General features: G+C 50.8%; 1 protein-coding gene across 1 annotated transcript; it reads left to right on the forward strand.

The window, feature by feature from the left end:
- Positions 1–1,150: 1,150 nt before the first annotated feature.
- On the forward strand, positions 1,151–22,871 carry gtpbp2b (GTP binding protein 2b; the record flags this gene model as incomplete). Its single annotated transcript, XM_079264263.1, has 11 exons — positions 1,151–1,339; positions 4,295–4,321; positions 4,411–4,595; positions 8,606–8,717; positions 9,851–10,048; positions 10,127–10,301; positions 10,675–10,894; positions 21,166–21,301; positions 21,437–21,495; positions 21,616–21,787; positions 22,509–22,871. The coding sequence occupies 11 exons, from the start codon at positions 1,151–1,153 to the stop codon at positions 22,869–22,871; spliced, it is 1,836 nt and encodes a 611-aa protein (XP_079120389.1).
- Positions 22,872–23,121: the final 250 nt, after the last annotated feature.

Genomic DNA, 23,121 nt, shown 5'->3' on the forward strand with positions numbered 1-23,121 from the left:
GTAGCTTCACACACGCCATCCTGCCGGTGTTCCTGCTGCAACACACCTGGTCCACATCACCGTTTTGCCACACAGCTGCAGCCGATGGCGGCTGCGACTGATGGTTCAGTCGTCTGCAGAACTCAACATTCAGAGATTATAGGTCCTGATGTACAGAGTACATTCATAGTTTAAAAAATGGTCCAACACAGAATAAAACTGAGACGTATTAATGTGAACGACATGCAGAATGATGATCCAGTTAAATTGTTGTTGCATGTTTCTTTAACAATTATTCGTCTGTCTGTCATTTTCTGGAGTCTGCGCCAGCAGTCACTGGGCGAGAGGCAGGTACACCTGGACAGGTTGCCAGTATATTTTACAACATAGAATAATAATAAAAACATCCATCCATCTTCTGCCGCTTATCCGGGGTCAGGTCGGGGGGGCAGCAGCCTAAGCAGGGAAGCCCAGACTTCCCTCTCCCCGGCCACATCTGCCAACTCTGCGGGGGGGATCCTGAGGTGTTCCCGGGCCAGCCAAGAGATATAATCCCTCCAGCGTGTCCTGGGTCTTCCCCGGGGTCTCCTCCCAGAGGGACGTGCCTGGAACACCTCACCAGGGAGGTCCAGGAGGCATCCTGACCAGATGCCCGAGCCACCTCAACTGGTTCCTCTCGATGCGGAGGAGCAGCGGCTCTATTCTGTTCTCCTCCCGGCTGACCAAGCTCCTCACCCTATCTCTAAGGGAGAGCCTGGCCACCCTGCGGAGGAAACCCATTTCAGCCGCCTGTATACAAGATCAGCAGCAATAAAAACAGATTTGTTTTTATTACTGTTATTTTAGGCATTAAAACACACAAAATCTTAAGTCATTTGACCTATATTTAGCTTCAAATGACTGTTTTGGTATATTAAATGCCTCAGCTTTTATTTATTTTTATCTTCACTTCCGGTTTGAATAAAGGGGCTTTTAATTTGGAAAGCTCCAGCTGGAAGTGTGACGACATCCGTTGAATGTGATTGACAGCTATGGTGATGCTGAGGAGAGAGCATCCTCCGCAGCAGGTTTCCTCTCAGGCAGGCCGTGTGTTGTAATAATGTGATATTAAACATTATTATAACAGCTGTTGTAACCTCATGGTTTAAAGAAGCGCGCGCTGATTTCAGCCATGGTGGATTCTTCCGGCGGTGCCGCGGTGTCGCCCGGACGGAGCAGACACGGACAGGGCTCCGCTTCCAGCAATAACTCCAAGAAAACGTCGAAGAAGTCGCGAACCAGACGAGGAAAGCGAGGCCGAAGGAGGAGAAATAAAAAGAACCGGAACAACAAAACGCCGCCGCCGTTCCTCCCGCCGGAGGTAGATATGATGCACCCCGCAGTCCCGGATGAACAGGTGTTCCACCGGAATCCGCAACCCAGCGGATTCCTGACACGTCGGGATGTGTGGCTAAACTGCTCCTTCATTACGATTCAGTCAGATTTCAGTTTCACACAAAGGAACTGATAACAGTTTTCTTATTTTATTCCCATATTTATTGAGTGTTTTCAAGATTCTAAGATTCTTCTAAGAGCTAAATGCAGAGAAATACAGACTCCCACCCCCGCGGTCACTCATTCTAATGGGTCGCAGATTGTGGTGCAACACCGGTAGCTAGCTAGCTGCTAATGCTGAACTAAACCAGATGCGAACATAAATTAATATCCAAAACTAGCTTGTTTCATTATAAAACACCTAAAACATGGCGAGAAAATATTCTCTCAGGTACATGTCATGTTAATGGCAATAACAATCTCTGTTTTGTGGAGATAAATCAGGACAAATATCTGAAAAGTAAACATGAAATGATCCAAGTCACAAACAGGAAAACAAACGTGAAATTGCCTTTTAAATGGATCACAAAGAATGATTAATTGATCTTATTTTCCAACATTACAAATTATTTAATATAATCTAAACTACTGCAGTTAGAGTACCAATATTTGTGTATTCTAAAGCACTTTAAACCCTAAGCGGTGTTAAGGTTCTTGGAGGTGTGGGGACCTGCTGGGACGGGTTTTTATCCAGATGTTAAACTGAACTGAAGACAGGGTGGAAACATAAATACATAAGGACATAAATACAGGAAAACAAGGAGAAACAGCTTAAAGGAATCAGAAAATCAAAGCAGGTGAGCAAAATGGGCGACAACACACAGGGGAGCTAAACTACTAAAACAGGAAACCTGAAGTAAAGCGACACAAACATCACATCTTGACAGCTGGCTGTTAAGGCCTTTACACATGAATTATGAATGTTTCTGTCTCTGCACGCATCTTACGATGTCAAACCGTGAATAAACAGAAAATATTCTCAAACAAGAAAGATAGATTCCACGTGAAGCCGTAACGACATGTTGATGCTGCAAAACAAAAGACAGAAAGAGGCGCCGAGTTCCGGAAAACAGGAGAACTCGGCGAGTTTTGTCGTTTGATCCAGGATCTGAAGCTGGACCACGACCGCTTCAGGACGGATGTCGGGACAGACCTGACGTTCTGACATCCGTCCTGATCACTCAATCATCCACCATGACGCTCACAGCCCCCCTCTCAGCTCCACCTCTTTGCCCATATTTATATTTTCCGGGCCAGACGACACACATGCCCCTGCCAAGATGGTGATGGTAGGAACCGCCCACCCAGCTTCAGTTCAGCTCTTCAGAAACCTACAGGTGACGTCACAGAGGCACCGCCCATCTTTTATATACAGTCTATGGACACAACCAGTGGTCTGTCAGTCATCAGCCTTCTCTGATTGGTTGATTGGACTGAATCATTGGATTGGATGATATCTGTCAGACATGAATACTTCAAAAAATCATCTTAGTTCGAACAAATTAAACCTGCTAAATCACTGGATAGAATATCGTTTCTGATGTGAAGCTTGACACTGATCTGCTAACAAATATCAGATAGATACAGAGAATCGCGTCGCTTTTAATGCAGAAGATTGCCAGCGTGCAGCCGTGTCCCGAGCATACAGAGATTCCTTCGAATTCTCTGAATCGCCTGATTTTATTCTCTGCTGACGGTGGAATCTTCAAAGTCTGAGGAACAATGCAACACACTTTCAATGAACTGAGATATTTCAGTGAAAGGATGAATATTTATTATATTGATCCCTAAACGGTACTAGATCACCGCTGGGATGCTAACGCAGCGTGGAACTGGTGGTCATGTGACCCTCCAGCTGGTCATGTGACCCTCCAGCTGGTCTACGGAGGTTTTCCAGCGTTTCTTTACAATCCAGACACAACATGTAGTGTTTATTCAGAGACTCTAGATGGTAAATCCACCATTATTTATCACATCTTCATCACCATCACTACCATGTTGCTAAGAGACCTCTATTTTCACCTGGACATGATGATGAAGACACTTCCTTTCAGACTTTCCACCAATCAGAGAGCTTAAACTGATGGTAACGTCCAATCAGGAGCGATCTGACTTTACAGCAAGGTGAGCAGACGTTAAAATGACGACGTTTCCATTCAGAGACGGTTTGTTGTAAACTAGCTCCTGTCTTCTCTCTCAGGCTCAGAGTCGGGTTCAGACTGAAATGTCTGAATTCAGACGTTAGTTATCATTAGCTGCGGCTTTTAGCATCGGATGTACTGGCCACACCCCCTTTCCGGTGCTGGATGTCCAGCGACCAATCAGCGCGCATCTCATTAACATATTTAAACTAACATCTCTATTTATCATAATCTCGCATTAAATCTAACGAGAAAAGTTTTATTATGAATAAATGGTCAGAAAAAACCCTTTTTATACATTTTTTGGTTTGATAATCAATCAAATCAAATCAAACCAAACCAAAGATACTTTCTTTATCCCCAAGGGGAAATTCAAAGTTCCTGCCAGTTCGTCCAAGGTTAGACATACAGACATTTACATTTGACAAGTTTACAGAACCGACCTGAAGCTTCGGCCCTGCAGCCAGTTTTACTGGCGCCGCCTTATAAACGAGGAAAAGATGACATGAGGAAGGATGGGTGGCTGTTGGAAAAAAGAAGTATCTCTCCACTTCACTTAAAGGGGGAAGTGTAGAGATGCAACAAAAAAAACACACCTCTAAACATAAGCACAGATTCAGACAATAGACAACACACATGGGGGGTGTTTCTCCCAGACAGCCAAGTGAGGTCAGATCAGTTTATAAACAATAATTTAAAGCTACGTAGAGGTCAGTGGAGACATGGAAGGACCGGTGATGACTCTTGTCAGGGTTAATGTGACACACGTCTGTTGACTCTCCTTCTGTTCCTGTTTTCAGGCTGAAGAAGGAAACATCGAGTATAAGGTAACAGCTTCTTGTTCCGTATCGGAAACTTTGTCACGTTACGCAGCTGTGGTGGATTTACACCTGCTGTCTTATCTGTCCCGCGGCAGCTGAAGCTGGTCAACCCCACCCAGTACCGCTTCGAGCATCTGGCCACGCAGCTGAAGTGGCGTCTGCAGGAGGGCCGCGGCGAAGCCGTCTACCAGATCGGAGTGGAAGACAACGGCCTGCTGGTCGGCCTGACCGAGGCCGACATGAAGGCTTCGCTCAAGACCCTGAAGAGGATGGCAGAGAAGTGCGTAGCTTTAGGCTCGGCTTTCATCCTGGACTCCGTAGAGTCTGAGATTTTATTATGAATCTGTGGCTCAGCTAATGTCCAGCTACTGTCCAGCTAACCTTCAGCTAACGTCCAGCTAAGGTCCAGCTAACGTTCAGCTAACGTCCAGCTAACGTTCAGCTAACATCCAGCTAACGTTCAGCTAACCTCCAGCTAACGTCCAGCTAATGTCCAGCTAACCTTCAGCTAAGGTCCAGCTAACGTTCAGCTAACGTCCAGCTAACGTTCAGCTAACATCCAGCTAACGTTCAGCTAACCTCCAGCTAACGTCCAGCTAATGTCCAGCTAACGTCCAGCTAACGTTCAGCTAACGTCCAGCTAACGTTCAGCTAACATCCAGCTAACGTTCAGCTAACCTCCAGCTAACGTCCAGCTAATGTCCAGCTAACGTCCAGCTAATGTCCAGCTAACCTTCAGCTAACGTCCAGCTAACATCCAGCTAACGTTCAGCTAACGTCCAGCTAATGTCAGCTAATGTCCAGCTAACGTCCAGCTAACGTCCAGCTAACATCCAGCTAACGTTCAACTAACATCCAGCTAACCTTCAGCTAACGTCCAGCTAATGTCCAGCTAACCTTCAGCTAACGTCCAGCTAAGGTCCAGCTAACGTCCAGCTAACATCCAGCTAACCTTCAGCTAACGTCTAGCTAACGTCCAGCTAACGTCCAGCTAACGGACGTTAGCTGAACGTTAAATCAAAATCAAACCATCGACTCGTTTGCAACAAAGGCAAACTGAGGAGCTTTTGCGTTTGAACTAAATATAAAACTAGTAAAAGCAGTAAATAGAATGTATGTAGCATCCGTGTGACGGCGATGTCAGAATGACCGCAGTACGACGTGTGTCCACCGGGGGAGCAGATGGAGAATCTCAAGACAGAGGTGGAAGAGAGCCGCTCCCGCTCCAACAAAGGTCTGAAGCTTCCGGATTTCCAGGACTCCATCTTCAAATACTTTAACACGTCTCCTCTGGCTCCGGACCTCACATTCGGAACCGCGGACATCGACTCCGTTCCTCTGAAATCAGAGACCACAACCCCTTCACCTTCCTCCACCTCTGAACATGAGGACGGAAAAGCAGCATCATTTCCTGAAGCTCCTCCCCCACTTTCCAGAGCTCAGCAATGACCACACCAAAGCCCACCAGCTGAGCATCAAGACCTTCTCCACTCCGACCCAGTGGACCCACTGCACTCCCTGATGGTGGGCCTCAGCCGGCAGGGGTACGCCTGCGAGGTGTGCTCCTTCATCAGTCATGTGACCTGCAAAGACCACGCCCCCCTGGTGTGTCCGATCACAGCAGAGCAAGCCAAGAGGCCGCAGGGCTTCGACATGCAGAGGGGCATTGGAACAGCCTACAAAGGTTACGTCAGGGTCCCCAAACCCAGCAGTGTGAAGAAAGGCTGGCAGTGAGCATTCACCGTGGTTTCTGACTGCAAACTCTTCCTCTATGACATCCCAGAGGGGAAGTCCACCCAGCCGGTTGTGGTTGCCAGTCTGGTTCTGGACCTCAGAGACGAGGACTTTGCCGTCAGTTCTGTGTTGGCATAAAATGTGATCCATGCCACCAGGAAGGACGTCCCCTGCATCTTCAGGGTGACGTCCTCACAGCTGATTTTGCAGCTGTCCTCTGTGTTCCTGCTGGTCCTGGCAGAGAGTGAAGCGGAGAAAAAGAAGTGGGTCCGGATCCTGGAGGGTCTGCAGAGCATCCTGACCAAGAACCAGCTAAAGAGCCAGCAAGTGCAAGTTCTAAACGAGGCCTACAATGCTTCGCTGCCCATCATCAAGACCAGGCTCTCTGCCGCCGTTCTCAATCGGGAGAGGATCGCTTTGGGAACAGAAGACGGGCTGTTTGTGGTCGAGGTCACCAGAGACGTTATTGTTCGGGCCGCCGACAGTAAGAAGGTTTGTCAGATTGATATGACCCAGAAGGAAAAGATTGTCTCTTCTCTGTGGTTGGAACCGAGGAAAAGCCTCACCATAAGAAGTTGTGGGAGGTGCAGGCTCCTGGGGTGGTGCAGTGATTGGGGATGCTCCGAGACGACTCTGCGTAGCGTATCCATCCAGGTTCGCCCTGCTGGCCCTGCAGGGGGAGTCTTCCCCCATCAGCTTAGTGAACCTGGCCGACCCGTCCCTGGCCTTCTTGGCTCAGCAGCCTCTGGACGCCCTGGAGGTCGGGTCCAACGAGATGCTGCTGTGCTTCAGCCAGCTTGGTGTCTACGTGGACGGACAGGGCCGCCGGTGCCGGACCCAGGAGCTGATGTGGCCCGCCACACCGCTCGCATGCTGCTCTAACTCCTCCCACTTGATGGTCTACAGTGATTATGGGGTGGACGTTTTCGATATTCACACCACATAGTGGGTCTAGACCATCTCCCTGTGCAAGATTCGACCTCTGAATGTTGAAGGGACACTAAACCTGATTTAACCTGAGTTCAAAACCACCTCATCTGATTTACTTTAGCAACTCCTCATCAGAGGGCGACCTCACAATCCCCGAGACGTCGGACCACAGCCGAAAGTTGATGGTCCGAACTTGCAGCAAAAGGAGGTTCCTGTTCAAGGTTCCTGAAGAGGAAAGACTGCAGCAAAGGAGGGAGATGTTGAGGGATCCTGAGCTCAGGTCCAAGATGATTTCTAACCCGACCAACTTCAACCATGTGTCCCACATGGGACCTGGAGATGGCATGCAGGTCCTGATGGACCTTCCTCTGAGCGTAATGCCTTCTTCTCAGGAGGACATTGCAAAATTTCAGCCCCGCCCACTGTCCAGTATATCCCGGACGAGCCCCCAATTGTTACAGGCGCCAGACCTAGGGGAATCTGGACCGGCAGCAAGCGGCACACAGGCTAGTGAGCACTGTGTAGCCAGGTGTACTGTGGATTACAGAGAGGAGACTGGTTTAGTGTGTTGCCCAGGCCAGAGCTCATTTTATTCTGAGCTGCACATGAATACAAGTGAATACATTTGTTTCTCTCAAGAGTTTGTGACTCAAGACAAAGGAAACTAAAATTTTTACTGATAAAATAAGGACAAAATAATAGATCTTTATAAATTAAATAAAACAACAAAGAAATTTGCAAAAGGAAATAAATATCAATTATCCTTAAATTAAAATGACGAAGGACCCAACAATTTCACATTTACTAACAAAGATAAATCACTGTGGTGATTACCCAATATACAGGAACCAGACCCCCTTTTGCGGTCTTTTCAGTGCAGTAGTCATCTTAGACTAAACAGCAATGACGAACAAAATAGCGGTGGGCGCAAAAACAGACATATAAAACATTTCAATGCCCTTACACAAACACAGAACATTCTGACGGCTGGTTAAAGTTTCAACAGCTTATTAAAAAAAACTTACATTTACAATAGCCGAGATTATTTGTCATTTGATTACACTTAATCACTGTGTATCTGACATACTGAAAGCAGATTACATACCGCACCCCATAAACCGGAGTTAAACGGAATAACCACGTGAATTACACACATCTCATAACTTTCTAAACACCACAAAACTAATAAAAATGTGTTCGGATGACAATTCTAATCAAATATAACACATTAAAAGTTTATTTTGTCGTACCTGTGGATTACAGAGAGGAGACTGGTTTAGCGTGTTGTTCAGGCCAGAGCTCATTATATTCTGAGCTGCACATGTGCAAGTACGTAGCTAAAGCCTCTCTGTAAAGCCCACTATGGTACAAGGGCGCCATTTGCTGAACTGGCATTGTATAAACACCGTGAGAACATTGCAATGGTTATAAGAACAGTTCACAATTATAAGAAAAACAAAAAATAGGGGGGGTGTGTTTACATCAAGTATTGTTGCCATTTTTTTCAACCTACTATGCTAATGTCCAGCTAAGGTTCAGCTAACGTTCTGCTTCATTACAAAGTGGATAAACACACGTTCTAACATGAGGAATACCAACATTTCTGATCCGGCTTGTTGTCTTTAGGGTCGGCGCCGACATCACGCTCCTCCGCGAGAGGGAGGTGGACTACGACCTGGACAGAAACACGCGGAAGATTGCAGAGGTCCTCGTCCGAAAGGTTCCAGATGATCAGCAGGTAAGTGATGCGAAGCAGCAGATGACATGCTGCCAGAAGGAACACACAGGATCAGCAGGCTTTAACCATGAAAACCATCGCTTCTGGCCTCGGGTCTGGCTCCTAAAGGTTATAAACATGACAAAGTCCAACCACTGCTCAGACAGCCGAGCCGCTCATTCCCACCCAGTTTCAACCCTCCTTTCCTTTCAGACCCTCACAGAGGATTGTTTCTATACAGATACCAGAGGTCTTACAGGTGAACAACGTTTCAGTCTGACTTTAGGTCCTCACGGCACCGAGTCGGCTTGGCTCAGGGTTTTTAATGGTCCACAGATCATGTGATCCTGGTTTTACTGGACCCGGTAGCAGTTCCATACAGTAGATCACAACATTTTCACATCTGGAGCATGGTGTTGGTGTTCGTAGTGCTGCCTGGAATGGTTCAGGTTCCACCTGTCTAAGAGGAATTTTTCTGTTAAACTGGGCCATTTACAGTGCTCCTCTGTCCTACAGGGTCCCACATTTTGCTTCACCTCCTTCCCCCTCGGGTCATCAGGAAGCTCAGCTGTGCTTCTATCTCTATGCTGATGACAGGTTTATGTCCCCCTCCCACGTCAGGACTCGTCTTCCCCACAAAAACCTTTAAACTGTCCAAATGAGGTCAAAGCCTGGATGGACAGACATTTTCTCCATTTTAATGAGTTGGCCTGATTTTTCCTCCCAGTCAGCCTGGTAACACGACGTTGCCATGGAGACATGATGTTTCCGTGCAGACGTGATGTTTCCACGGAGACTTGATGTTTCCATGCAGACGTGATGTTTCCATGGAGACTTGACGTTTCCATGCAGACGGGATATTTCCATGCAGACGTGATGTTTCCATGCAGACGGGATGTTTCCATGCAGACGGGAGGTTTCCATGCAGACGGGACGTTTCCATGCAGACGGGAGGTTTCCATGCAGATGTGATGTTTCCATGGAGACTTGATGTTTCCATGCAGACATGAAGTTTCCATGGAGATGTGACGTTTCCATGCAGACGTGATGTTTCCATGCAGTGGTGGACTTGAAAGAGGTTTGATGGAGTTTTAAGGGTAAAACTAGTCAACAATATGACTGCCACCAGCAACACTGTCTTTGCTTCCTGATAGTTCCTGGACCTGCGGGTGGCGGTGCTTGGGAATGTGGACTCGGGCAAGTCAACCCTGTTGGGCGTACTGACGCAGGGCGAGCTGGACAACGGGCGAGGCCGAGCACGTCTCAACCTTTTCAGGCATCTGCACGAGATCCAGACCGGACGCACGTCCAGCATCAGCTTTGAGATCCTGGGTTTCAACAGCAAAGGAGAGGTAGTCGCATGCACACGTCCTACAAGCTGCAGCCGGGACACACTGGCTTGTGTCCTGATGGTTCTTCATCCTGTGCAGGTTGTGAACTACAGCGAGTCTCGGACCGCCGAGGAGATATGCGAAACCTCGTCCAAGATGATCACCTTCATCGACCTGGCAGGACACCACAAGTACCTGAAGACCACCATCTTCGGGCTCACCAGCTACTGTCCAGACTTCGCCATGCTGGTGGTCAGCGCCAACACTGGTATAGGTGAGCTAACAGTAGATGATGGATGGATGGAAGGGTGGATGGATGATGGATGGATGGATGATGGATGGATGGACAGATGGATGGATGGATGGATGGAAGGGTGTATGGATGATGGATGAATGGAAGGACGGATGGAATAGACGGACAGACGGATGGATGATGGATGGATGGACGGATGGATGGATAGATTGATGGGTGAATGGATTGATGGATGGATAGATTGATGGGTAAATGGATGGATGGATGGATGATTGATGGATGGACGGACGGATGGATGGATGTAAAGATGTATGGATGGATGTATGGATGTATGGATGATGGATTGATAGATGAATAAATGGATGGATGAAAACGCTTCTTCTTCTCCCTCCAGCTGGAACGACCCGGGAGCACCTGGGCCTGGCCATGGCGCTGAAAGTTCCCATCTTCATCGTGGTCAGTAAAGTGGACCTATGTTCCCGCGGCACCGTGGAGCGAACAGTGCGGCAGCTGGAGCGGGTCCTGAAGCAGCCGGGCTGCAACAAGGTGCCGATGGCGGTGTTCAGCCCCGACGACGCCGTGACGGCGGCGCAGCAATTCACCCAGTCCACCTGGTCAGTGGAACACCTGGTCGTGTTGCAGTAAAACATCTGGTTGTGTTGCAGTGGAACACCTGGTCGTGTTGCAGTGGAACACCTGGTCGTGTTGCAGTGGAACACCTGGTCGTGTTGCAGTGGAACATCTGGTCGTGTTGCAGTAAAACACCTGGTCGTGTTGCAGTGGAACATCTGGTCGTGTTGCAGTGGAACGCCTGGTCGTGTTGCAGTGGAACGCCTGGTCGTGTTGCAGTGGAACGCCTGGTCGTGTTGCAGTGGAACACCTGGTCGTGTTGCAGTAAAACGCCTGGTCGTGTTGCAGTGGAACACCTGGTCGTGTTGCAGTAAAACGCCTGGTCGTGTTGCAGTGGAACACCTGGTCGTGTTGCAGTGGAACATCTGGTCGTGTTGCAGTAAAACACCTGGTCGTGTTGCAGTGGAACATCTGGTCGTGTTGCAGTGGAACGCCTGGTCGTGTTGCAGTGGAACGCCTGGTCGTGTTGCAGTGGAACGCCTGGTCGTGTTGCAGTGGAACATCTGGTCGTGTTGCAGTGGAACGCCTGGTCGTGTTGCAGTGGAACGCCTGGTCGTGTTGCAGTGGAACGCCTGGTCGTGTTGCAGTGGAACGCCTGGTCGTGTTGCAGTGGAACGCCTGGTCGTGTTGCAGTGGAACACCTGGTCGTGTTGCAGTGGAACACCTGGTCGTGTTGCAGTAAAACACCTGGTCGTGTTGCAGTAGAACATCTGGTCGTGTTGCAGTAAAACACCTGGTCGTGTTGCAGTGGAACACCTGCTCGTGTTGCAGTGGAACACCTGGTCGTGTTGCAGTTGAACACCTGGTCGTGTTGCAGTTGAACACCTGCTCGTGTTGCAGTAGAACACCTGGTCGTGTTGCAGTGGAACACCTGGTCGTGTTGCAGTAAAACACCTGGTCGTGTTGCAGTGGAACACCTGGTCGTGTTGCAGTGGAACACCTGGTCGTGTTGCAGTGGAACATCTGGTCGTGTTGCAGTAAAACACCTGGTCATGTTGCAGTGGAACACCTGGTCGTGTTGCAGTGGAACATCTGGTCGTGTTGCAGTAAAACACCTGGTCGTGTTGCAGTGGAACACCTGGTCGTGTTGCAGTAAAACACCTGCTCGTGTTGCAGTGGAACACCTGCTCGTGTTGCAGTGGAACACCTGGTCGTGTTGCAGTGGAACACCTGGTCGTGTTGCAGTAAAACACCTGGTCGTGTTGCAGTGGAACACCTGCTCGTGTTGCAGTGGAACATCTGGTCGTGTTGCAGTGGAACACCTGGTCGTGTTGCAGTGGAACACCTGGTCGTGTTGCAGTAGAACATCTGGTCGTGTTGCAGTAAAACACCTGGTCGTGTTGCAGTGGAACACCTGCTCGTGTTGCAGTAAAACACCTGGTCGTGTTGCAGTGGAACACCTGGTCGTGTTGCAGTAAAACACCTGGTCGTGTTGCAGTGGAACACCTGGTCGTGTTGCAGTAAAACACCTGGTCGTGTTGCAGTGGAACACCTGGTCGTGTTGCAGTGGAACATCTGGTCGTGTTGCAGTAAAACACCTGGTCGTGTTGCAGTGGAACATCTGGTCGTGTTGCAGTGGAACGCCTGGTCGTGTTGCAGTGGAACGCCTGGTCGTGTTGCAGTGGAACATCTGGTCGTGTTGCAGTAAAACACCTGGTCGTGTTGCAGTGGAACACCTGGTCGTGTTGCAGTAAAACACCTGCTCGTGTTGCAGTGGAACACCTGCTCGTGTTGCAGTGGAACACCTGGTCGTGTTGCAGTGGAACACCTGGTCGTGTTGCAGTAAAACACCTGGTCGTGTTGCAGTGGAACACCTGCTCGTGTTGCAGTGGAACATCTGGTCGTGTTGCAGTGGAACGCCTGGTCGTGTTGCAGTGGAACACCTGGTCGTGTTGCAGTGGAACATCTGGTCGTGTTGCAGTGGAACGCCTGGTCGTGTTGCAGTAGAACATCTGGTCGTGTTGCAGTGGAACGCCTGGTCGTGTTGCAGTGGAACGCCTGGTCGTGTTGCAGTAGAACATCTGGTCGTGTTGCAGTGGAACGCCTGGTCGTGTTGCAGTGGAACATCTGGTCGTGTTGCAGTGGAACATCTGGTCGTGTTGCAGTGGAACACCTGGTCGTGTTGCAGTGGAACGCCTGGTCGTGTTGCAGTAGAACATCTGGTCGTGTTGCAGTAGAACATCTGGTCGTGTTGCAGTGGAACACCTGGTCGTGTTGCAGTGGAACACCTGGTCGTGTTGCAGTAAAACACCTGGTCGTGTTGCAGTGGAACACCTGCTCGTGTTGCAGTGGAACATCTGGTCGTGTTGCAGTGGAACACCTGGTCGTGTTGCAGTGGAACACCTGGTCGTGTTGCAGTAGAACATCTGGTCGTGTTGCAGTAAAACACCTGGTCGTGTTGCAGTGGAACACCTGCTCGTGTTGCAGTAAAACACCTGGTCGTGTTGCAGTGGAACACCTGGTCGTGTTGCAGTAAAACACCTGGTCGTGTTGCAGTGGAACACCTGGTCGTGTTGCAGTAAAACACCTGGTCGTGTTGCAGTGGAACACCTGGTCGTGTTGCAGTGGAACATCTGGTCGTGTTGCAGTGGAACACCTGGTCGTGTTGCAGTAAAACACCTGCTCGTGTTGCAGTGGAACATCTGGTCGTGTTGCAGTGGAACACCTGGTCGTGTTGCAGTAAAACACCTGCTCGTGTTGCAGTGGAACACCTGGTCGTGTTGCAGTGGAACATCTGGTCGTGTTGCAGTGGAACGCCTGGTCGTGTTGCAGTGGAACACCTGGTCGTGTTGCAGTGGAACATCTGGTCGTGTTGCAGTGGAACGCCTGGTCGTGTTGCAGTAGAACATCTGGTCGTGTTGCAGTGGAACGCCTGGTCGTGTTGCAGTGGAACGCCTGGTCGTGTTGCAGTAGAACATCTGGTCGTGTTGCAGTGGAACGCCTGGTCGTGTTGCAGTGGAACATCTGGTCGTGTTGCAGTGGAACATCTGGTCGTGTTGCAGTGGAACACCTGGTCGTGTTGCAGTGGAACGCCTGGTCGTGTTGCAGTAGAACATCTGGTCGTGTTGCAGTAGAACATCTGGTCGTGTTGCAGTGGAACACCTGGTCGTGTTGCAGTAAAACACCTGGTCGTGTTGCAGTGGAACATCTGGTCGTGTTGCAGTAGAACATCTGGTCGTGTTGCAGTAAAACACCTGGTCGTGTTGCAGTGGAACATCTGGTCGTGTTGCAGTAGAACATCTGGTCGTGTTGCAGTAGAACATCTGGTCGTGTTGCAGTGGAACACCTGGTCGTGTTGCAGTAAAACACCTGGTCGTGTTGCAGTGGAACGCCTGGTCGTGTTGCAGTAGAACATCTGGTCGTGTTGCAGTGGAACACCTGGTCGTGTTGCAGTGGAACACCTGCTCGTGTTGCAGTGGAACATCTGGTCGTGTTGCAGTGGAACACCTGGTCGTGTTGCAGTGGAACACCTGGTCGTGTTGCAGTGGAACACCTGGTCGTGTTGCAGTAAAACACCTGGTCGTGTTGCAGTAGAACATCTGGTCGTGTTGCAGTAAAACACCTGGTCGTGTTGCAGTGGAACACCTGCTCGTGTTGCAGTGGAACACCTGGTCGTGTTGCAGTTGAACACCTGGTCGTGTTGCAGTTGAACACCTGCTCGTGTTGCAGTAGAACACCTGGTCGTGTTGCAGTGGAACACCTGGTCGTGTTGCAGTAAAACACCTGGTCGTGTTGCAGTGGAACACCTGGTCGTGTTGCAGTGGAACACCTGGTCGTGTTGCAGTGGAACATCTGGTCGTGTTGCAGTAAAACACCTGGTCATGTTGCAGTGGAACACCTGGTCGTGTTGCAGTGGAACATCTGGTCGTGTTGCAGTAAAACACCTGGTCGTGTTGCAGTGGAACACCTGGTCGTGTTGCAGTAAAACACCTGCTCGTGTTGCAGTGGAACACCTGCTCGTGTTGCAGTGGAACACCTGGTCGTGTTGCAGTGGAACACCTGGTCGTGTTGCAGTAAAACACCTGGTCGTGTTGCAGTGGAACACCTGCTCGTGTTGCAGTGGAACATCTGGTCGTGTTGCAGTGGAACACCTGGTCGTGTTGCAGTGGAACACCTGGTCGTGTTGCAGTAGAACATCTGGTCGTGTTGCAGTAAAACACCTGGTCGTGTTGCAGTGGAACACCTGCTCGTGTTGCAGTAAAACACCTGGTCGTGTTGCAGTGGAACACCTGGTCGTGTTGCAGTAAAACACCTGGTCGTGTTGCAGTGGAACGCCTGGTCGTGTTGCAGTAGAACATCTGGTCGTGTTGCAGTGGAACGCCTGGTCGTGTTGCAGTGGAACATCTGGTCGTGTTGCAGTGGAACATCTGGTCGTGTTGCAGTGGAACACCTGGTCGTGTTGCAGTGGAACGCCTGGTCGTGTTGCAGTAGAACATCTGGTCGTGTTGCAGTAGAACATCTGGTCGTGTTGCAGTGGAACACCTGGTCGTGTTGCAGTAAAACACCTGGTCGTGTTGCAGTGGAACATCTGGTCGTGTTGCAGTAGAACATCTGGTCGTGTTGCAGTAAAACACCTGGTCGTGTTGCAGTGGAACATCTGGTCGTGTTGCAGTAGAACATCTGGTCGTGTTGCAGTAGAACATCTGGTCGTGTTGCAGTGGAACACCTGGTCGTGTTGCAGTAAAACACCTGGTCGTGTTGCAGTGGAACGCCTGGTCGTGTTGCAGTAGAACATCTGGTCGTGTTGCAGTGGAACACCTGGTCGTGTTGCAGTGGAACACCTGCTCGTGTTGCAGTGGAACATCTGGTCGTGTTGCAGTGGAACACCTGGTCGTGTTGCAGTGGAACACCTGGTCGTGTTGCAGTAGAACATCTGGTCGTGTTGCAGTAAAACACCTGGTCGTGTTGCAGTGGAACACCTGCTCGTGTTGCAGTAAAACACCTGGTCGTGTTGCAGTGGAACACCTGGTCGTGTTGCAGTAAAACACCTGGTCGTGTTGCAGTGGAACACCTGGTCGTGTTGCAGTAAAACACCTGGTCGTGTTGCAGTGGAACACCTGGTCGTGTTGCAGTGGAACATCTGGTCGTGTTGCAGTGGAACACCTGGTCGTGTTGCAGTAAAACACCTGCTCGTGTTGCAGTGGAACATCTGGTCGTGTTGCAGTGGAACACCTGGTCGTGTTGCAGTAAAACACCTGCTCGTGTTGCAGTGGAACACCTGGTCGTGTTGCAGTGGAACATCTGGTCGTGTTGCAGTGGAACGCCTGGTCGTGTTGCAGTGGAACACCTGGTCGTGTTGCAGTGGAACATCTGGTCGTGTTGCAGTGGAACGCCTGGTCGTGTTGCAGTAGAACATCTGGTCGTGTTGCAGTGGAACGCCTGGTCGTGTTGCAGTGGAACGCCTGGTCGTGTTGCAGTAGAACATCTGGTCGTGTTGCAGTGGAACGCCTGGTCGTGTTGCAGTGGAACATCTGGTCGTGTTGCAGTGGAACATCTGGTCGTGTTGCAGTGGAACACCTGGTCGTGTTGCAGTGGAACGCCTGGTCGTGTTGCAGTAGAACATCTGGTCGTGTTGCAGTAGAACATCTGGTCGTGTTGCAGTGGAACACCTGGTCGTGTTGCAGTAAAACACCTGGTCGTGTTGCAGTGGAACATCTGGTCGTGTTGCAGTAGAACATCTGGTCGTGTTGCAGTAAAACACCTGGTCGTGTTGCAGTGGAACATCTGGTCGTGTTGCAGTAGAACATCTGGTCGTGTTGCAGTAGAACATCTGGTCGTGTTGCAGTGGAACACCTGGTCGTGTTGCAGTAAAACACCTGGTCGTGTTGCAGTGGAACGCCTGGTCGTGTTGCAGTAGAACATCTGGTCGTGTTGCAGTGGAACATCTGGTCGTGTTGCAGTGGAACGCCTGGTCGTGTTGCAGTAGAACATCTGGTCGTGTTGCAGTAAAACACCTGGTCGTGTTGCAGTGGAACACCTGGTCGTGTTGCAGTGGAACACCTGGTCGTGTTGCAGTGGAACACCTGGTCGTGTTGCAGTTGAACACCTGGTCGTGTTGCAGTTGAACACCTGCTCGTGTTGCAGTGGAACACCTGCTCGTGTTGCAGTAAAACACCTGGTCGTGTTGCAGTGGAACACCTGGTCGTGTTGCAGTGGAACACCTGGTCGTGTTGCAGTGGAACATCTGGTCGTGTTGCAGTAAAACACCTGGTCGTGTTGCAGTGGAACACCTGGTCGTGTTGCAGTGGAACATCTGGTCGTGTTGCAGTAAAACACCTGGTCGTGTTGCAGTGGAACACCTGGTCGTGTTGCAGTAAAACACCTGGTCGTGTTGCAGTGGAACACCTGCTCGTGTTGCAGTGGAACACCTGCTCGTGTTGCAGTGGAACACCTGGTCGTGTTGCAGTGGAACACCTGGTCGTGTTGCAGTAAAACACCTGGTCGTGTTGCAGTGGAACACCTGCTCGTGTTGCAGTGGAACATCTGGTCGTGTTGCAGTGGAACACCTGGTCGTGTTGCAGTGGAACACCTGGTCGTGTTGCAGTAGAACATCTGGTCGTGTTGCAGTAAAACACCTGGTCGTGTTGCAGTGGAACTCCTGCTCGTGTTGCAGTAAAACACCTGGTCGTGTTGCAGTGGAACACCTGGTCGTGTTGCAGTAAAACACCTGGTCGTGTTGCAGTGGAACACCTGGTCGTGTTGCAGTAAAACACCTGGTCGTGTTGCAGTGGAACACCTGGTCGTGTTGCAGTGGAACATCTGGTCGTGTTGCAGTGGAACACCTGGTCGTGTTGCAGTAAAACACCTGCTCGTGTTGCAGTGGAACACCTGCTCGTGTTGCAGTGGAACACCTGCTCGTGTTGCAGTGGAACACCTGGTCGTGTTGCAGTGGAACACCTGGTCGTGTTGCAGTGGAACACCTGGTCGTGTTGCAGTGGAACATCTGGTCGTGTTGCAGTGGAACATCTGGTCGTGTTGCAGTGGAACACCTGGTCGTGTTGCAGTAAAACACCTGGTCGTGTTGCAGTGGAACACCTGGTCGTGTTGCAGTGGAACACCTGGTCGTGTTGCAGTAAAACACCTGGTCGTGTTGCAGTAAAACACCTGCTCGTATTGCAGTGGAACACCTGGTCGTGTTGCAGTGGAACACCTGGTCGTGTTGCAGTGGAACGCCTGGTCGTGTTGCAGTGGAACGCCTGGTCGTGTTGCAGTGGAACACCTGGTCGTGTTGCAGTGGAACACCTGGTCGTGTTGCAGTGGAACATCTGGTCGTGTTGCAGTAAAACACCTGCTCGTGTTGCAGTGGAACACCTGCTCGTGTTGCAGTGGAACACCTGCTCGTGTTGCAGTGGAACACCTGCTCGTGTTGCAGTGGAACACCTGGTCGTGTTGCAGTGGAACATCTGGTCGTGTTGCAGTGGAACACCTGGTCGTGTTGCAGTGGAACACCTGGTCGTGTTGCAGTGGAACACCTGGTCGTGTTGCAGTGGAACATCTGGTCGTGTTGCAGTGGAACGCCTGGTCGTGTTGCAGTGGAACGCCTGGTCGTGTTGCAGTGGAACATCTGGTCGTGTTGCAGTGGAACGCCTGGTCGTGTTGCAGTAGAACATCTGGTCGTGTTGCAGTGGAACGCCTGGTCGTGTTGCAGTAGAACATCTGGTCGTGTTGCAGTAGAACATCTGGTCGTGTTGCAGTGGAACGCCTGGTCGTGTTGCAGTGGAACATCTGGTCGTGTTGCAGTGGAACATCTGGTCGTGTTGCAGTGGAACACCTGGTCGTGTTGCAGTGGAACACCTGGTCGTGTTGCAGTGGAACATCTGGTCGTGTTGCAGTGGAACATCTGGTCGTGTTGCAGTGGAACACCTGGTCGTGTTGCAGTAAAACACCTGGTCGTGTTGCAGTGGAACACCTGGTCGTGTTGCAGTGGAACATCTGGTCGTGTTGCAGTGGAACATCTGGTCGTGTTGCAGTGGAACACCTGGTCGTGTTGCAGTAAAACACCTGGTCGTGTTGCAGTGGAACACCTGGTCGTGTTGCAGTGGAACACCTGGTCGTGTTGCAGTAAAACACCTGGTCGTGTTGCAGTAAAACACCTGGTCGTGTTGCAGTGGAACACCTGGTCGTGTTGCAGTGGAACGCCTGGTCGTGTTGCAGTGGAACGCCTGGTCGTGTTGCAGTGGAACACCTGGTCGTGTTGCAGTGGAACACCTGGTCGTGTTGCAGTGGAACACCTGGTCGTGTTGCAGTGGAACACCTGGTCGTGTTGCAGTAAAACACCTGCTCGTGTTGCAGTGGAACACCTGCTCGTGTTGCAGTGGAACACCTGCTCGTGTTGCAGTGGAACACCTGGTCGTGTTGCAGTGGAACACCTGCTCGTGTTGCAGTGGAACATCTGGTCGTGTTGCAGTGGAACACCTGGTCGTGTTGCAGTGGAACACCTGGTCGTGTTGCAGTGGAACACCTGGTCGTGTTGCAGTGGAACATCTGGTCGTGTTGCAGTGGAACGCCTGGTCGTGTTGCAGTGGAACACCTGGTCGTGTTGCAGTGGAACGCCTGGTCGTGTTGCAGTGGAACGCCTGGTCGTGTTGCAGTAGAACATCTGGTCGTGTTGCAGTGGAACGCCTGGTCGTGTTGCAGTAGAACATCTGGTCGTGTTGCAGTAGAACATCTGGTCGTGTTGCAGTGGAACGCCTGGTCGTGTTGCAGTGGAACATCTGGTCGTGTTGCAGTGGAACATCTGGTCGTGTTGCAGTGGAACACCTGGTCGTGTTGCAGTGGAACGCCTGGTCGTGTTGCAGTAGAACATCTGGTCGTGTTCCAGTAGAACATCTGGTCGTGTTGCAGTGGAACACCTGGTCGTGTTGCAGTAAAACACCTGGTCGTGTTGCAGTGGAACATCTGGTCGTGTTGCAGTAGAACATCTGGTCGTGTTGCAGTAGAACATCTGGTCGTGTTGCAGTAAAACACCTGGTCGTGTTGCAGTGGAACATCTGGTCGTGTTGCAGTAGAACATCTGGTCGTGTTGCAGTAGAACATCTGGTCGTGTTGCAGTGGAACACCTGGTCGTGTTGCAGTAGAACATCTGGTCGTGTTGCAGTGGAACACCTGGTCGTGTTGCAGTGGAACACCTGGTCGTGTTGCAGTAAAACACCTGGTCGTGTTGCAGTGGAACACCTGGTCGTGTTGCAGTAGAACATCTGGTCGTGTTGCAGTGGAACACCTGGTCGTGTTGCAGTGGAACACCTGGTCGTGTTGCAGTAAAACACCTGGTCGTGTTGCAGTGGAACGCCTGGTCGTGTTGCAGTAGAACATCTGGTCGTGTTGCAGTGGAACATCTGGTCGTGTTGCAGTGGAACACCTGGTCGTGTTGCAGTGGAACACCTGGTCGTGTTGCAGTAGAACATCTGGTCGTGTTGCAGTGGAACACCTGGTCGTGTTGCAGTAGAACATCTGGTCGTGTTGCAGTGGAACATCTGGTCGTGTTGCAGTAGAACATCTGGTCGTGTTGCAGTGGAACACCTGGTCGTGTTGCAGTGGAACACCTGGTCGTGTTGCAGTAGAACATCTGGTCGTGTTGCAGTGGAACACCTGGTCGTGTTGCAGTAGAACATCTGGTCGTGTTGCAGTAGAACATCTGGTCGTGTTGCAGTGGAACACCTGGTCGTGTTGCAGTGGAACACCTGGTCGTGTTGCAGTGGAACACCTGGTCGTGTTGCAGCGGAATACCTGGTCGTGTTCAGTAGACCCAGAGAAATATTTATTCGCTTTATTCTGACAGCGTGAGGAAACGCTGACTCTGGTTCCAGGAAGTAGATCTGACCCTGATGACCCGAGGGATCTGGTTTAGAAGAAACCAGTGGAACCTGAATGAATGCTGGTTCTAAACCAGTTCTAGAAACAAGCAGCATGTAGAAGGTCTGAGGACTGCAGGTCTGCGTCCGGTTTTTCATGCAATCAAAGCATCTGATCAGAGTCTCCAGGTGATGTAGACCTGTGTATCATCAGCGTTACCATGGAAACACATTTTGTTGTTCCTTGTTATTTGAGCGTGTTGGCGTAGAACAGTGGTGGTGCCAACATGGAGCCTTGTGGAACCTCGCTCAGACCTACAGGTTCCCGGAGACGTAAAGTAGTTCCCGTCGTTCAGCCGCAGAACCGCTGCTCTGATGCAGATCTGCCGCCTGCCGGCTGGAGGAGACAGCAGCTTGGTCTAATAACTGTGTGTGTGTGTGTGTGTGTGTGTGTGTGTGTGCAGCGTCACACCCATCTTCACCCTGTCCAGTGTGTCTGGAGAGAGTCTGGACCTCCTGAAGGTTTTCCTCAACATCCTCCCTCCTCTGAGCAACGGCAAGGAGCAGGAGGAGCTGATGCAGCAGCTCACCGAGTTCCAGGTGTGTAAAGTTACTCCACCTCTAGATGGGGGGGGGGGGGTGCGTCTTTCACTACTGCTACCTGCAACAGGAAGCCGTCTGGGGGGGGCTGCACCGCACCACTCGGATGCTGATGTCGTAACTTTGTGTCCTCAGGTGGACGAGATCTATTCAGTTCCTGATGTTGGGACGGTGGTGGGAGGAACTCTGTACAGGTGAGAAAACTGATTGTATTGAGTTGGGGGGGGGGGGGGGGTTTCTAAAATACCAGCTCAGTGCTGAAGCTACGCTGCTGTGTTTGTGTGTGTGTGTGTGTGTGTGTGTGTGTGTTTCAGTGGGGTGTGCAGGGAGGGCGAGCGGCTGGTGGTGGGTCCGACAGATGAGGGGCGGTTCCTGCGTCTGAAGGTGGGGAGCATCCAGAGGAACCGCTCCGCCTGCAGGGTTCTGAGGGCCGGACAGGCCGCCACGCTGGCTCTGGGAAACTTCGACCGGTCGCTGCTGCGTAAGGTCAGGGTTCACCTGAGGACGTTCATGTTGGCGGTGACTGCAAGCTGGTGGAGACACCATCCATCCTTTAATCAGGGCCGAGTGTGTGTTAAAGCAGCACTCCCGTTTCCATGGTAACGAGCCAAACAGTTCATAAACTACAGAAGCATCTGGAACAAAGTGTAGCTCGGCTGGTCGGTCGTTTCTCACTGAAACATCTTCAATATTTTATTTGTTTTTATTAAATCTTTTTGTTGCTGCAAACTTTCTTTTATTTCACATGTGGACCGAGTCCAGGAGGAAAAACCAGACCAGACTGTAGGTTAACCCTAACTCTAAGTTTACATGGTAACCTTGGTAACTGTGGGACATGGTAACTTAGGTAACTTTGGGGACATGGTAACCTAGGTAACTTTGGGGACATGGTAACCTAGGTAACTTTGGGGACATGGTAACCTAGGTAACTGTGGGATGTGGTAACCTAGGTAACTTTGGGGACATGGTAACCTAGGTAACTTTGGGGACATGGTAACCAAGGTAACTTTGGGGACGTGGTAACCTAGGTAACTTTGGGGACGTGGTAACCTAGGTAAATGTGGGACGTGGTAACCTAGGTAACTTTGGGGACGTGGTAACCTTGGTAACTTTGGGGACGTGGTAACCTAGGTAACTTTGGGGACGTGGTAACCTTGGTAACTGTGGAACGTGGTAACCTAGGTAACTGCTGGCCTCTCCTCTGCAGGGCATGGTGATGGTCAGTCCCAAGATGAACCCGACCATCTGCTGTCAGTTTGAAGCCGCCATCGTCCTTCTCTTCCACGCCAAGACTTTCCGGCGGGGGTCGCAGGTCACCGTGCACGTGGGAAACGTGCGGCAGACGGCCACCGTGGAGTGCCTTCAGGGAAAGGACGAGCTGCGCACTGGGGAGCGGGCTGTTGTCCGCTTCTGCTTCATTAAACACCCCGAGTACCTGCGTGTGGGTGCCAAGCTGCTGTTCAGGGAGGGGGTCACCAAAGGCATCGGCCACGTGGCGCGTCTGCTGCCCCTCTCCCAGTACCATGACCAGAACCAGAACCAGAACCAGGATCAGAACAGGGAGTATTAAAGACTGCCAGATGCCGGTGGAAGACTTGCTCCTCCCAACACGTGTCGGCGTATTAATCCGCCATCCTGGATCTATGTTTCCTCCTCCATGCTGTGCTCAGTAAGTCCATCATCATCTTCATCTTCCTCCTCAGTGGCTGAAAGCTGGAGACTTAATCTGATGTTGGGCCACAGATTGATTCTGGAAGCTTCTTTTTGGAGGCTACAGCCGTCATGAGAAGACAGCTGGATTATTTTGGGGATTTGAGGAG

This window comes from Telmatherina bonti (genome assembly GCF_933228915.1).
Source record: "Telmatherina bonti genome assembly, chromosome: 3".
Taxonomy (NCBI): Eukaryota; Metazoa; Chordata; class Actinopteri; order Atheriniformes; family Telmatherinidae; genus Telmatherina; species Telmatherina bonti.